This window comes from Aphelocoma coerulescens, chromosome 5 (assembly GCF_041296385.1).
Source record: "Aphelocoma coerulescens isolate FSJ_1873_10779 chromosome 5, UR_Acoe_1.0, whole genome shotgun sequence".
In the NCBI taxonomy this organism is placed as follows: Eukaryota; Metazoa; Chordata; class Aves; order Passeriformes; family Corvidae; genus Aphelocoma; species Aphelocoma coerulescens.
This window is the reverse complement of record NC_091019.1, coordinates 18031704-18047896: the sequence shown is the minus strand read 5'-3', so window position 1 is coordinate 18047896 and position 16193 is coordinate 18031704. Positions and strand designations below refer to the sequence as shown.

Sequence of the window (16193 nt, the reverse complement as noted above, 5' to 3'; positions counted from 1 at the left end):
TAAGTTTTTAATGTGCTGGCATTTTTTTGGCTACCGGTTAAGTTGATAACATTTTTATTTTTATGTGCATGTTTGTGGGGGAGGGAGAGGTCAGTGAGTGTCATGCTGGAAATCAGGCAAAGATTTCCAGCCTTGAACAGCTGCTAGTCATCTTGAATAATATTTCCCAAAGGCATTGAGTTCAATAAGGGATGCTTCTAATGATATTACACAGTAGTAGTTCTGTACTTTAAATAACCTGCTCATTTCTTTCAAGTAACATAAAATATTTTGGAAATTAAGTAGTTTTTTTTATTTCCTTCAATGACACTGTACTTGTATACTGCCAGTTTACACAAGCAGCAGTACCCACTAAGGTCAGCAGGGCTAGCACAGAAATGAAAGCTCAATCCAATTTTGCATGAGAGCTTCCATGAACATTTAGTAGTTCCCCTGAAAATTAGTCTTCTCACATCCCAGGGCTGGAAGTTGAACTGAGATGTTTAACATTCTATCATAAATTTGGATTTACTGCTGGAAGAAGCAAAAAAGCCTCTGCACTATAAAATAAGGGTGATATTCCAGAATGACATCATTAGTGGTATTATTTTGATAGTACTGCCAGGAGTTTTGGATGCAGTTATTTATGAAGGATAGCATGGGTGAAAAGCATGTGAAAGAAGAAAATACTGTAAGGATGTTTAAAAAACCCCCACATGTTAGAAAAGAAGAGTTATGGAGGGTGAGCAAAGTCAGACCTGACACTGGTGGGGCCAGTTCCCTCTGGCCCTAAGGAAGTGGCAGCCACGGCCACGCTACAGCACTTGCCTCCTTCAAGGGGGTGTTTTAGGGACACTGCCTCTTCACAGCATCCAATTAGAATACCCTGACAGTCAGTTGTTTGAGGGCATGAACTTTATAAGAAGTGCTATTTTTCTTTTGAGTTCTGAAAAAATGCCAGGCTTTGTGCTATTGTGTAATCCTGCAGGCTGTGTGTCCCGAGTTCACTGCAGTGTGTTTGTTGTGGAGAAGAATTGTAGCGACACGTCTTGCAGTAACAGCACAGTTCGGGGAGAGCTGAATTCCTGAGTGAGCTCAGTGCCCATGATATGTATGTTTGGTTGCTCTCTGATTCTCCCCAGCTGCGCTGAATATTCCAGAAAAGATTCCAAATGCATTAAAAATGGTGGACTGTTTTCCACAAGGAAGAAAGAGATGGGAAACCCAGATTCTCTTGAAAAAGTTAAAACTGCAGTTACACATCCACAAAAGGATGTGGTTGTTTAAGTGGAATTAAATGTTTTGTTGTCAGATAATAACTTGTTGTCATGACTTTTATTCTAAGCCTATAAAGTGATTGATAATGATATATATTTTGACAGAATGTTTGTCGAATCATTGTTTAACAGAACCATTTCATTAATTTCAGAGTACTAGAAATTAGCACATTCAGATAGATAATGATGACATTTATATGCTAGAGTGAACTTTTGTCTTTTTGTTGTTTTCATGTACAGTAGCATAGAAGAAAAGACAGATACCAAGTGGGTTTTTTGCATGCTACAAGCCGCAATTCTTGACCTGAAAACATCAGAATAATCTGATCATAAGGATGCGTGTGTTGATGTAGAGACAAATCAGTGTATAAGGAGGTTTTGAAACTTTGCATTTCTGTGGTCTTGCTTTCTTTAATTTCTTATGTCAAAATGGTGTTTGTGGCCTCAAATAAAGAGCAAACCAGTTGTAGTCCCCAAAGCAAACCCAAGTAGATTGTAAGGTATTCATCTTAGTGCCTCGCATTCAGCTTAGGAGAGACTGAGACTGCAAGGAGCTGGGAATTGTGCATGAAACAATCTAAATCAGAGTAATTTTGAGACAAATGGTGAAGAAGTTCCCTTGGGTAAAACTGTGCATTTGCTGAAGACCCCATTCCTCTAGCTCATATCTGGATGTCTGCAATGTTAGTGAGGATTTTGGCCTTGTGGGATTTTCTCTGCACAGTCATAGGTTTAGGAGTACATGCACATTAACAGGGCTGCTGTGATAAATGATTTCTTTATCAATCAGAAGGGATACTTTAGTCTTAATTTTCACAATATAATGAAGACTGAATGGAGAGCTTGTTACAGGAAACAAGCTGAAATTGAATGACCATGACTTGGTTAGTTACAAAAACGATGAAGGGACAGACGATGGTTTGTGGCTGAGGTCTTGATTACAAAAATGGAGAATTTTGATGGACCCATGAGGCTGAGGGATGTGAAAGTGGCAGAGCTTGGTTTTCCTGGAATGAAAGATGCTAATGCTTTCTGAACCCCAAGGAAGGAAGAGAACTGCCTGAAGAAGGATACAAGAACTAACTGGAAAATCTTCAGGCAATCGAGAAGAGCCAGCTGACCTTGCTGACTTGTAAAGATTTTTATCATACTTGTTTTGGCTACATTCTTGTCATTCTACTAAAACCTAATCCCATTGAGTGTTCTTACTGAGATCTCAGCAGCTTTTGTATTGTTCTGGAGTCATCTAAAGATGAGGTTTCTTTCCTTGGTGGACACAGATCTTACTTTTACTTACTTTTACTGTTGATGTCCTCAGTCTTTCCATCCTCAGCATAAGGCAAACAGTCCATATTTAATTTTTTCAGTGTGACCTCACTTGCCTTCAAGTAGACTTAGGAGGTGCACGTGGGTTGCTGTGATGTAAATCTTCTGTGAAAATGTTGACTGCTTCAACAACTAGCTTTCTTTCCTTCTTTTATTTTCATCTCCTGTGCCTGATCACTAATGACAGGGTTTTGGGGTTGTGGTGTTTCCTATCTGATACTAAAAGATTAGTTGGTTTTTGGTATGTGGTTTTATTTTGGCTGTTTGGGGGGGTGTTGTGCATGTGTGGGTGGGCTTTTTTGGTTTGTGAGGGTTTTTTTTCTTATTGGTGGTTGGGTTTTTATGTTGTTGCTGTTTGTGGGGGTTTTTTTTCACTTTGTACTAAACAAATGTTTCCATCTCATGCAAGCAGTTGAGACCAAAGGTGCACCAGCTGAACCACAGAAATGCAGCTGCACCCTGATAACCACAAGAAGGCATTCCTGGAGATGTGGTGCTCAGTCAGTGGAGAGCAGAGCAATTTCTCATGTGATTAGTGTCACAGAGAGGGAATGTGTGCAGAGACATACATACATATGTCACACGTGGCATGGAGGGTGTAAAGGCAAGCTCTTGGTGTGGCCAGCTGGCTTTTTGGTGACTGTAAGACAGTTGGCAGAGCAGGATATTGAATGATGGAAGATGGGGCTCTGAAAACTGGGTGGAGAAGCAAGGGATGTGCTACATGGGGGAAAAGCATTTTGTGTCTCGTGCTACAAGTGATGCAGGCTTGGAATTACTTTTCGGCATGGAGGGCATGGATCATAACTCTGGAAGGTACAGAGAGCTATAAAATCTTTCTTTGAAAGCTTACTGCATCCTAGCAATGTCTTAATGCTTCCTCTCTTCCTCCATGCTTGCAAAGGTCTACTTACATGGCACATTAGCTTTTGGTCAGGTGTGTTTTGAGAAGGAATGTTTTCTTCCAGACCTTAGTACATGGGCTCAGTTCAAATTCCTCTGTGAATTTTCTTGTTGTAGTGGAAAGTGAAACTACATAGAAACTAAAAAGCCAATCACACAACTACAGAAAAATCTGCCTTAAGCAGAAAAGAAGATTATTAGATTGATGAAAAATGGAAAATGTCTTGTGAACTATGGGACACTGGGCCTCTTTTCACCTGCTGCAGCCATCAGCTAGGAACATGTTCTGCATTAAACTGAACTTAGTCTTGTGCTCGCCAAGGAATGTGACTAGGTTAGCAAGCTGCTTTCTTATCAATCAGGAGTCAAATGATCCAGAAGAGGAACACAGAGTTCCTAGTAAAGGATCATTGGAAGCAGGACAGCTTTGCTAATTAGCTTCCTTTTACTTTATTTTTGCACATCAATAGAATTCTGCATACAAATGTAGTTGCGCTGAGTGTGTCAAACAGTACAAATTGTAGTTAGGATACATTAATCAAGGACATGGAAGAACAGCTCCAGGAGAGAAGATTCCTGTCTTACATAAGCTTTGATCTGCAGTCTCTCGGTCACCTCGTCTCCTTCCATTAGGACTTTTGATCTCAGGAGGAATAAAATTTGCCATCTTCTGGCCCTGGCAATTTCCTTACAGTGAAATTTGTCAAAAGACACGAAACACCATTGCTGAAGTCCTGGATAAAAGTACTTATGTGCTCACCCTTTCAAAGGTTTCTTTCCCTTGCCCGTTTGCCCTCTCTCACCCAGAAAAAGCTTTGGAGCAATTAGAAAGACAGAAACTAGAATCTGCGTGCAATTTAGCATCGTATCTTCATTCATCCTTAAAAATCTTCTTTGTACATCATGCTCTCATCTCTAAGAAGTGATGGAAGCCTCCACAGCCTTTCATGTTTTTGGGAAATAATTGGACTGAAGGGAATTGACATGCATTTATAGGGCGGTGAAACAAAAATAAATGGCATTGAGGTATTTTTGTTGTTCTAGCTAAACACCCTGATGTTGGGATGCTTGTGATTTTTCATTCTGCAATCCCTCTTGTGAGTCCAGCTCCCTGTGCCTGTTCCTTGCACCCTCTCCTGTACTGTCCCTTCCCCTCTGCTGCAGTGGGAGGTTGACTTTGCCTGCAGTTCTGATTCCATCTGTTTCCTGGTGGGTTGCACAACAGATCCTCAGTCAAAGCCCTGGGGTTACAGAAAGAAAAGAAAGAACAGCCTTGTGGTCATGGTACTAGCCTGAAACTGGGATTTTTATATGCTTTGGCAGACTTGTTTTATTACAGTGCTCAGAAGTCCCTTAGGGGATGGTTGACAAAAGGTATTTTTGTCTCTTAATTACCTTTTGAAATCCAAGGGAGATTGTATATCTAAATATCCACAGGAGTCTTGTCCTGTGTATGTTTGTTTGCTGTCTGCAAAGGTGAGATCTCTATCCCAGACAGAAAAGGTGGTGCTCTGTCTGAACTTTCTTCCCTGATAAACATCTTCTTTAGTAGATAACATTCTCTTCCTAATATGCGTACATATATTGTCTTTTTTATATATATATGTATACACACACATATGTATATGTGGGAATGTTTATGCAACATGTACTAAACATCATTTTACTTCTTCATGTAGTGCTTTTAAGATAGAAAAATATTTTAATCCTAAGTGAAATATTTTCTCTATTTTGCATGACCTGCTGGTTTTACATTCAGTCAATTAATTTTTGCTAGGACTGGGCCGTAAGCATATAGGTAGGCTGCAGAAAGATGTTGGTGTTTTGCCCAGAGTTTGTGGTTGCTGTGCTAAGGTCTTTCCTCACCATCCTTGCAGCTTATGTCTGTGATTATGCTATTTATCATACTATTTATGATTAATAAAATGCTGGTCGCTTGGCTGCTTATACCACGTGTGTTAAATCTGGATGGATGGATGGATCTGAACCACAGCCACTGCTAGGTAGAAAACAGCTTGCTAGCACACAATTTAAGGGAGGAAACAAACAGTCTATGTATGGTTGAAAGAGCACAGATAATAAGGTAAGTAAGTTCTGGGTGAGATGGTCCCTAAGCATTCTTTGCCTGCCTTATAGACATTTGTCAAGTGCTTTGAGATCATTTATATAGAGATCACAATATCCTTCACAACTCTTCTCCAATTTCCTTCCAAACTGAGAACTTTAGTGTGAATTGTGTTCTGTGTAGGGGGTCGTGTTTCTTAAGCTCACAGAATGCTTTGCTCAGAAAGTCTCTCTGCTTTGTCATTAAGATTAGTGATATTTTTTTTTCAATTAAAACATAATGTAAAATTATTGCCCAATTAGAAGGCATTATTGTGTGTTTATAAGCATCCCTGAATGTACTTACCCACTGGAAGCATGCAGATGTCTGTTGGAATTTAATTTCTCTGCAGCACATTGGGGGTGGGGACAGAAGAGAAGTAGCCAGAAAATTATAGTTGCTGCAGTAAATACCAGGCTTCTCCCAGTGACCTGCACTGACTGCAGAGCTTATTACATCTAATGTAAGCATAAAACATCTGTTCAGCAGTGCTGTTCTCTGGCTGGTCTGTATTTGTACCAGCAAATCAATTATTCTTGGCTGATTATTGCCTGTTGTGGGAAGTCACGGAGAAAAGGGGGTGCCACATTTTAAAGTTTATTGTAAGAAAAATGTTGTGAAATACCTGCAAGGCTTCAATGTACATTAAGCAGTGGCAACCTTGCTTCACCTCTATGGTGTGGTCCCCCTGAGCTCCAGAGGCATAGGTGTGCAGGCCAGCAGGAATCCTGTGGGTGGATGGTGTAGCCTGCAGCAAGGAGCATAGATGATGAACAAGGTGTTCCAGGAAGCTAAATTTAGAGTCCTGTAAGGATGTTTTTTTTTATTTGGGGGTTCCTACAAAGTCAGTCTGTGTTGTCAGGTGGTGACACCCTGTGATAAGGCAGAGGTGTGGTGAACCTTGTGCTCTAAATCAAGCAAATTCTACTTCGGAGCACAGAACTGCTGCTGGTACCCGGCGTGTGCTGTCCTTGCTCTGGGCTGTCGAGGGTGAATCCACAGCACTGTCTTCAGCAACCCGTGATTTTGCTTGGTTTCTGTTGTTGTTAGCAAAGCTGGCACTTCACTGAGGTGGCTTTTACCCCCCAGAAGAGGTGTTTGTGTGCTTTGCAGCTTATACCCCATCAGGCCCAGAGCTGCAACGCGTTGGCCATGAGTGGCTGCCATGGGGGCAACTCCCCAGCACTGGCCAGTTTGTGTAACACAGCCATTCCTGGCCTGGTTTGATTGACTCCCTCACAGCCTGATAGCTGGCTAGTGGGAGGCTCTGAACAGTGGCCAGAGTAACAGCTACATGTGCAAAGCTGTTTGAGATTGCCAGTGTTCTTTTATCTGGTTTGCAGGCTCTGTACCTTGCTGCTATTGGATGTGGGAAAAAAAGTGCTGCTTTGTTGGGGGAGGTTTTTTACAATCTAAATAACACCTTGTTCGTGGGGGGCTTTTTTTATTTTTTTCCCTTTTTTTAATGTAGTGTTTCTGGAGCAGGTCCTGGCAGTGTCAGCCTCCAGCCCGAGCAGTTCTTTTGTGCCGATGCTTTTGAATCTCTGCCTATGTCAGTGTATTTCCTAGGGAATTAGCCAAGATTATTCACACCTCAGATAACATTTATTTATTCTATTAGCAGCAACTTCAGTGCATCCAATTTTCAGCACTTGGTGAAGAAGAGAATTTTGCTTTTTTGCTAGAAAGCCTTTGCATGTGTTTTCATGTGTGGATCTTGTTTCCATGGCATCAGCTTATCATCTTGAGAAGCACAGGTGGGAGCGTTAGCCAGTAAATGGGCATTAGGAGCCAGCCCTGCTCCTGTGTAGGGCTAGTTCTTGTGGTGAGGATAGTGCTGTGGGGTATGGCAGTGATTGATGTATTTTAATGGTTGGGACTTGGAGCTTTTCCTGTCTGCAGTATTGTGGAATAAAAGACTTGATGCAGTCCTGCTAGTGCTCTTGCACAGGCATAGCTTTTCCTGCTGCTTTGTCTTGATTTTTCTGAAGATGAGCCCATGCTGGATTGTGAAATTTTTTTTTTTGCCCTGTTTTCCCAAATGCTTTAACTTGTTGTCTCAGCACCCCTGCCCTAAGGAGTCTTTCTTTTCTTCCTTGCCATTGTTGCGTTGGGATGGCTTCACCCAAATGTTTTCATGTAGCGGTTGTGACATGGGTGGATTGTGAGCAGTACTGATTGTGGTGTTCATTTGTAACACGAGTGCTCAAGCTACTCAGTGTGTCAGTCTTGGGTGTCCCTTCACCAGTAAATACTCAAGCACAGTGAGCTGAGCACGAGGTCTGTTTTATTAACTTCTGTGGGTTTATGTTCTGCAGACATGGAGGTGATTATAGCTGTTTCTCTGGCTGTAAAAGCTATAAAGCTATGCATGCACAGAACCATATAAACTTTTGATGGTATGGACTTCTATTTTTTAATATAACTGAGCATATACTCCTGTATTATATTTTGCCATTGCAAATATACTTTAAAAAGAATGTGCTTATTAATTTTCTCCAGCTCAGTAGTAGGTATAATGAGCAAGCAGTTGCAAGACGGTGAACTGGATACAAGATTTTGAGGGGGTTGCTTTTATTTAAATTAAAAACTTGAGGACACTCAGCAGAGTAACCTTGTGTGAAGTGAAGGCTCTTACATCAGCCAATTATGCCAGTGGTGACCTTGCAAAAAGAATTCTGTGGGAAAGACAAACCCTTGCAGTAGGATAGGGGCCTGCTCTTGGTGCCTGTGTTATCGTTGTTGGTGGAGAATGTACAAAAACTCCATACACTAAAGCAACTTAAACATCAGACATCTTCACAGCAGCTGCAAAGAAGGATGAAAAATACATTGACTGTAAGTGTGCTTTGAAAAGAAATTGTAACTGATTTCCATCACTAATGAGCTAAAGAAAGGGTTGAATCCTAGGGTAGTTTTTCTCCGTTCTAGGCAAATGACCGTGGGGATCATATCATATCAGGTTTAGCACGCTGAGCCTGTATACTTTGAGCAGTTCTTCAGGAGTCATCTGGAAAAACAGTAGAGATATGAGATATGGAGATCTGCATTACCCTTTTGATTCCCAGCTATCTCTGTATGGCTTAATCTGTGTTTGCTCTGTGTCTCTTGTTGGATCCAGTGGGTGTTGTCAAGGGTGTGATGTTTTTGTGGAATCTTGGCCAGTCTTGCTTGAAAGGAGTGAAATGTCACTAGTGACTGCATTTTGAAAAGAAAATACCTCTTTATTAAAAAATCAAGCAAACATGCACCCCTGCCACTGAGCCCCTAAGTGAGGCTACAAATGAAATTCCATTTAAGAGTGAGAGCACTTCAACCTTGATTTTGCATCCTACAAACTGTAGTTGTTTGTTTCAGGTTAATTTTTAATTTCCTGTCATAATTGTGACTGTCTTCCTACTGGCAAGCAGGTTCTTATTTAGTCATTCATATTTCTTTTTCAGATCGCATGTGGTTCAGAGCATAATCTGGCAATAGTTGGTAAGTAGCTTAATTTTATAACAAATCCTCTCACCTTTTTTTCATTTTTAGTAGCACAAGATGAAGGAAAAACGTGCACATCAAGCATACTGAATGATTACAGGCATTGTATGCAGCTGAAAGGAGGAAAGTGACATATGGATGTAGAGGAAAAAGAAGAAGAGAAACTGGTGACAATAAGTGGTGATGATGAAAATGTGTCCTTGTAGACCAGCCCCTGTAAGGAGAGAGGGGTTGATGGATGTAACAGGAAAATACATTTGCAAAGTGCTACAGTCTGTTTTAGATTGGAGCCATTGCAACAATTCAGGCTGTAGATTCAGAATAGCATCTGAGCTTGACGCTGGTCAAAAGTATCTTTGTTTAACAAGATGGAAATTATTAACATGGAAATTATTGGTGAAAAAAAGTCCTGGGTCTCTTGTTGTTCGAAGCTTGGAAATTCTTCAAAATGTCAGTCAGTGGTAGACAGGTTCTTTAGTGCATTTTAGCATAATGCAGCTGTTGTAATAATGATGGAAGCACTAGGAAGCTAATGTCGGTGGAGAAATTGAATTTTGTGTCCTAATTCCAGGAACAATCAGATTCTTGCTTTCATGTGATGAGTTGATAACTGAAGTTTGATACATGATTGCTATTATTATATAATTACTTGTTTAGGAACATTTTTAACTGTAGATTTTTAAGTGCTTTATAAAGGAGGTCAGCATAATTATCCCCATTAATAGACAGGGCAAGACAGATGAAGAAAGGAATTCTATGCTAATGAGAGCTGGAAATGAAACAGCACTCCATCCACATGGATGTTTTTTGATTGCTGTGACTGATGTGTTGAGATGTCAAGTAAAGAATTTCCTTAATTTTCTAAAGTGTAGTTTGACAGAGGTAGAGAAAAGCAGCTATTTGGTATTCAACCTGCTTTCCATGCTCTAATTTTTTAGGTTTTGTTAAGAGGTCATAAAGGTGACATTTTCTGTATTTCCATATCTGCTGTAGTGTTTTTTCTAATTATCTTGCTCCAGTTAAACCTTGTAGTGAATTTGTTAACTTCTATTAAATTTACGGCTGGATTTAAGAAAAGATTTTTCCCTTTGCCTTCTCTCTGCTTGTTCAGTGTCACATGCCTGTATTAATTGTCAGGCTGGTGCTTCTGAATGTCGACTGAAGAGCAGTCTTGTTTCTTGCTGAATTGATGAAGTAAAAGTGTACTGCTGGCAGATTCCTCCAGTGTGCATGAAAGCAAAGCATTGAGTTTGAACAACCTTCTCTCTGCTTATGTCCTTTTAAGCTTTCTGCCTTCTAGGCAGAAATCTCTGGAAAAAAAATGGGTAGGGGAAAGAAATTCTAGAAGAAAGTTACAATAAACGAAGAACTTTGCATATGTAAAGAACATCATGTGCCTATCTAAGCTGTGTGCTACACTCACTGAATTCAATGGGGAAATTATTAGTGCTGGAAGCCAGTCAATTTTATTTTAAGGACAACAGAAATGTGATGTTGCAAATTTTTTTGAACTAAAGAACTATGATACAATTTTCCCTGAATTGAATTTTCACATATGCTTTTAAGAGGTTGACTTTTTAGAATATTCTGTGGTAGGATTTCTCTGATCACTGGTCACTCTTGGTTCAAAGCTCTCAGCTGTTATAGTCCTTAACGGATACCACACGGATTTCCATGAATATGTCTTGTTGATTGTACAATTTTCGAATAACTTATCATTCAAGCAGAGTTCATTTATAGCAACTGTGTCAGCCATGTCTTTCTTAATTAGTAAATGCTTGAGTGATTGACTTTTAAACTGAAATAATTCAAGTTCAGTATGACAGGTAAACTGAAAAGCCTTTAACAGTATAATATTCAAGTCACTATTTCTGGTTGTATATACAAATGTGCTTGTGCTTTTTTTGTTGCATCATCTTTTAAATAGAAACATTTTTAGGACAGAGAGGCTGGATTTATGATTCATTCCACAAATGCTGAAGTAGTGTTCCAATCATCTTGCTGGTGATACAAGCTGTTTGATTTGTAAGGCTAGCAAGCAGTTAGGTTTTTTCATGTTCCTTTATATAGTCTGCATCCATTTGTACGGTTCAGTTATTTGAATTATCTTTCCTCGCTTTCTTCTACTGAAGTCAGTGCAAAATCTGTCTGTTCTCTTCACTGTGATGGCATTTACTCCTTTTTTGTGGCTATATTGGTAATATTTCAGTTTTCATTTGATGGTGAGGTAAATGTTTGATATAAAGGCCAATGAGGTCTGGGTTGTCTTGAAATGTGCCTGCTTTTCTAAATTCATTGAGTTAGTAGTTGCTATTAGTACATGAGAAAATGTGAACATCTTCACTCGTAGCCCTTGGTGAAAACACATTTTTATTTTCCTTTGGGGTTGTACTGTGATACTAAGTCTAAAACTTGTAAGTGTTGTAACACTTTTTATGTTTGTATGACTTTTCACTTGGGAACAAAAATCCCTGCCTAGTAAGAAAAGATCTTGCACTTATCGCCTCAATCAAGGATTCATCATCTTAGGAACCAGCCTATTTTTTGTACTGAAAGAAATGGATAGTTATTTAATAAATGTTGTATAACATATCTGTAAAACACCTTGCTACACTGAAAACTGTGTGTGTACTTACTGAGCACCACAAAGGTGGCTTTTCTACCTGAATGTGATAGCTGCAGTGTTAGTGCTGAACTTTGTGATACTGAGACAGAGTCTTTGAATGACTGAAATATATAATGGAACTAAATCACTGGGACAAAGCTGAGCTTTTTCTGGGTTTAGGAGTCTATAGTGTTTTCAACACTGAAAAGGTAAGGAGGTTTGATTCTTACCCTAAAAAGCCTGTGTTTAAAAACAATATTTATGGAGAAGGCTCTTATCAGTTTCCTACCCGCTCCCCAGTAAGACTTTGATCCTCCTTTTTTGAAAAAGAGAATAGTAATTTTTTAAAGAATGCATAGCTCATGCAATGCTGCAACTTAAATAATCAAGCAACATTAACGGTGCAGAAGTAGAGATACTATAAAATGCAGCAATGCCTTGACTGTGCTGCAGCCACAGGGCACAGGACAGAATGCTGTGAAGAAACTCCAAATGCAAATGTCTTACTTTAGTAAAAATTAAGCCCTGAAATTTTATTCAAGCCTCTTGGAGGTGGTTAAACAAAACCCCCCAGAAACCATTACAAGGATAGCAGTTCTATAGTCTGTCTCCCCAAAGCCTTGGTAATGCATAATATCCCTTTTTTGGTCTTGCTTTTAGTAATTTTCTCAACCTGTATAAACTAATGAAAATCTTTTAAACAAGAGATACTGGAGGATATGTAAAGAGAAGTGCTTGTTTTAAAAGCTAATTAATTTCCGTTGAAGTCCAACTTTAAAGCAGCGTTCAAAGGGGAATTTGTTTGGAAGAGAAAGACATGGATCTTTGAAGTTAACACCTTCTGGTGTGGTGTTCTGAAGGGGATAAGTGTTGGGACATGTGGCTACTTCAGGTAGTACAGAAAGCTTTTTCTTGCACTTTCACAGTCAGCACAGTGAATTCTGTCTTCTGCTCGTTTTCTTCTGTGGAAGATTTAAAACTTCCTTCAGTGAGATAGTCTCCAGCTCCAGACTTGGACACTGCTGTGTAGTGACCCACACCCCAGGGGCACTGCCAGTGTGGGTGCTGGTGGTGGTGCAGTGGTGTTCACAAGGAGAAACTGGGCTTTGTGATTAATGTCATTGCACAGTTACTCATTTGAAACTTGTCTCTGTCTCCTTTGGCTTTTTTCTTACTGAGGTTACTACTCAGTGCTGCTTTGGCCCCATGATTAATGGCAGTGGAGAGGGCACTGTGTAATTAACGTTAAACCAATAAAAACGAACCCCAAAGGCCCAAGCTGACCACCCAACCATAAGTGTGTTTTGCACATGGAAGCACAAGTGACATATGAGGAGACAAGGCCCTGGCTGGTCACACTGAGTTTCAGTGTGTTCAGTGCAACAGCATTATCATGAAACATTCTTAAAATCACTTCTCAGCTTTCTGCTAAATCACAGCCCCTTCCAGAAGAGGGTTAGTTTTTTCTCCCATTGCCTTTTTTTGTTTTGTGTGATTTAGAACAAGCTTCGAGATTCTGTGTTCCGTGGTTCCTGTGCCATCAGAGCTGTAAATATCACAACACGGGCATTCAGATCCTTCTGAAGCTGCAGCTGGGGAGTAAACAGCAGTACTAAATTTAATGGAAGAATAGTCTTTGTAGAGGAAATTAGGATAAAACATCCCTCCACTCAAATGGCAGCTCATGCCTCAAATGGTCTGAATTAAAGTATGCCATAGTGTTAGAGGGGCAATAAAAGAGCTGTTATTCCATGCTCTGTTAAGATTTTCCTCTTATATTCCTATCCTGGAAGAACATAGCAATTATGAGCTGGAAAACAAATGTGATCAAAATGATCAAAGCTTAGGGAGGTGGTGATACACATTCTAAAATGATGTTAAAGCCATTCCAAACACTTTGGTGCCATGTTTTTTAATGAGGAAGCTGAAGGCTTCCTACGTGCCAGCCACTACCTTGTAATTAGCAAGGTTTCCTACTTTTAGTGAAGTTCCACGATTCCAATTGAATTATTGTATAAAGCATCAGTTGAGGAAGGGCTGTAACAGATTATGAAAGATCTATTTCTCTGGCAGAGTGAGCACCAATGGGGAGAGGAGCCTGTGCAGGCTGATGGACGGATCCCTGCGTTATGCTGACAGTATTGTTTAGATGTTCGCAGCCGCCCTACGAAGCTGCAGATAGAGTCATGTGTCTGACATTCGGTCCCGGGGGACCCAGCAGTCTGTCATGAGGAGAAAAATCATAAATTCTCTCTGTTACTTTAGTGTTTGGAGGAATCTTCAGCATACACGGTGGAGGGCACTGGTGTTCAGCAAGGAGCCTGAGTCTGCTAGTCTGTTGCTTTATTTATTATGCATGAAAAATCCCAGTGCAGCCGGGGACTGTATTGTAAAGGTTTCCTGGCAGACCAGCATGGAGTCATGTTGCAGCACGCCGTCTCTTTGCATTGCAGCACTAATCACATTCTCTGCTTATTAAAGGGCACCTGGCAGGACTTTGAGTAACCATCACTGTTGTCATTTTCGTGCGGGTTATATGTCGACCTTCTAAATTTATTCTCTGGCAGAGCCATTTCTTATGTCATTTAGCTCTTAATGTGGCTTCGACTGTTAAAACAGCTCTTCAAAATATAAGCTGCTTTGGTTATATTTGTTGGGAAAAGGCAGCCTCATTCATATCATTACCTGAGCACCTGTCTGAGTGCTTTGGACATAGCTGGATACAGATTTGACATCACAGTTTTCCTGTCATGGTTAGACACAGTGAGTTGTTCAAATATCTTCTCACTTTGTCTTTCTTTTCTATATACTGTTGGTGCTCCGGGCAAACTAATTGTCCCCCTGGTAAGATGGAAGCTGAGATTGAATTTCAGATTTCAAAAGCCTGATTTTTTTTTTTTGTTTGTTATTTTCATCAAGTTATACTCACAAAATCTGATCCCCTGATCTCTTAGTGTTTCTTTTCCAAGGGCTAATGGAAAGCCAAGTTGCCAACTATCTCATGAATTTGTGGGTGTAAGGTGATGAGGAAAGAAATGAGGAAATGCTAATTTGAGCATTTGGAAAAGCCTTCTGATGGGGCTAAAAATAGCTTTGTATCAACTGAATTGTCTGAAGTCAGTGGTTGCTGGCTATAGGGAAGGGTGGATATTTTGCTGTGAAAAGCTGACTAGATTCACTAGAGAAAATGGGATTGCATCGACTCCCTTAAAAGAAACTCCAGAGTTTAGGATAAGATCTGACTGAACTGCAGCTTCTGTAAATGAAGTGAAGTCCAGATTTTACAGCTACCTTCTCTTGTGGGCTTTGTCACTGTATTGATGTATATTTTGGATGACTTAACTCTCTGGAATGCTATGTTCAGCTTCCTCTTTTCTCTGTGAAGCTTGTCAATTTAGGTTGTGAAATTTTTGGAATAAAAACTGCCTCTTAGTGTATTTTAGAACTGCATAGAGTAATGGAACCTGATTTTAATTTTTTTTTTTAGTATTGCTTTGCAACTAATAATGGTTGCAATCATTTCCTTTCCCTTCAGAGAGGCAATTTAAAAATATAATTAAGTCTTGGTGTGTGTGTCTCTATCTTAATTTATATCATTTAGCATATAAACAGGTAATAATGCAGTGCTTGTCATATTGTTTAGAGTGTAGTTTCCTGCTGTTACCAGATGTAGAGCTGCTTAGGCCCTGAAGATAAAAGCTGTTATTTTTCTCCTGTATATAAAGCTAACTGCTCTTGTAAAATTTTTCACTGAACTTTACATATCATGGTGTCAGGTTAGAGTTTGTCTGGAGTTGAGCTCCTGTGTGCTGTCAGTCTGTTTCCTGCGAGACACTGCATCACATCCACAAGGATAAGTCTGCTGTGTCAAGAACCCTCCCAAAGATGGGGAAGAGGCAAGGGAGCAATATTAACCTCTGGTGACAGCTAAACCCATCCAGCTGGAACTGTGAGTGGCAGCTGGAGGAGATAGTTGTCATGGGAAGACAGCTAACAACCAGCAAACGCTACCAAGCAAGAATTTTGCTTGAAGCAGGATGAGTAGGAAGCCCTTCCTTGCAGGTATGCATGGAAAGGAAAAGTCCTTCCACCTGGTTTTAGAAAATTACAGAGGATAAGGACACTCTTAAGAGTGGGAGCTGCAGTACAGGTGCCTGCAGTCCTCTGTCAGAGGGTTCACTGGATGGATACTGAGTATTTAGAAAACAAATCAGATTTTGTCATATTTGTTTACTTGCAGGCTCTAAGCAGAGCAATTACTTTGAAGTAGAAGAAAAATACATCCAATATATCTGAGGCATATTTATCTGAATTTTCAAGGAAGCAAGCAGGAGTCACAAAAATAGGCATCCTTGCTCACCAAAGAGAGATTAAGCGTTGGTGGCTATAAAATGAAATAAAAGGAGAAGGACAAATGTCTGGCTTCAGGGAGTCATCAAGAGCATGCACTTGGAAGGGCAACAAATTAAGGCTTCAGTGCCCTTCTGCTGAGCAGCTCTGCAGTGAGCTGTGCTGG

The 16193-nt window shown here is 40.1% G+C and overlaps 1 protein-coding gene across 6 annotated transcripts in view; it reads left to right on the top strand.

Moving 5' to 3' along the window:
- SERGEF (secretion regulating guanine nucleotide exchange factor) overlaps nt 1-16193 on the top strand; it is a 142656-nt gene that overhangs the window by 70340 nt on the left and 56123 nt on the right. For 5 of the 6 annotated variants that reach the window (XR_011151331.1, XR_011151332.1, XM_069016885.1 and 2 more), the window contains one exon: nt 9033-9069. The exons of the other annotated variant lie outside the window; for it this stretch is intronic. Coding sequence is in view for 3 of the 5 variants with exons in the window: in XM_069016885.1 (XP_068872986.1) it covers nt 9033-9069 (37 nt within the window). In the remaining 2 variants the exon portion in view is untranslated. The remainder of the gene's footprint in view (nt 1-9032; nt 9070-16193) is intronic. 6 annotated transcript variants of the gene reach the window in all.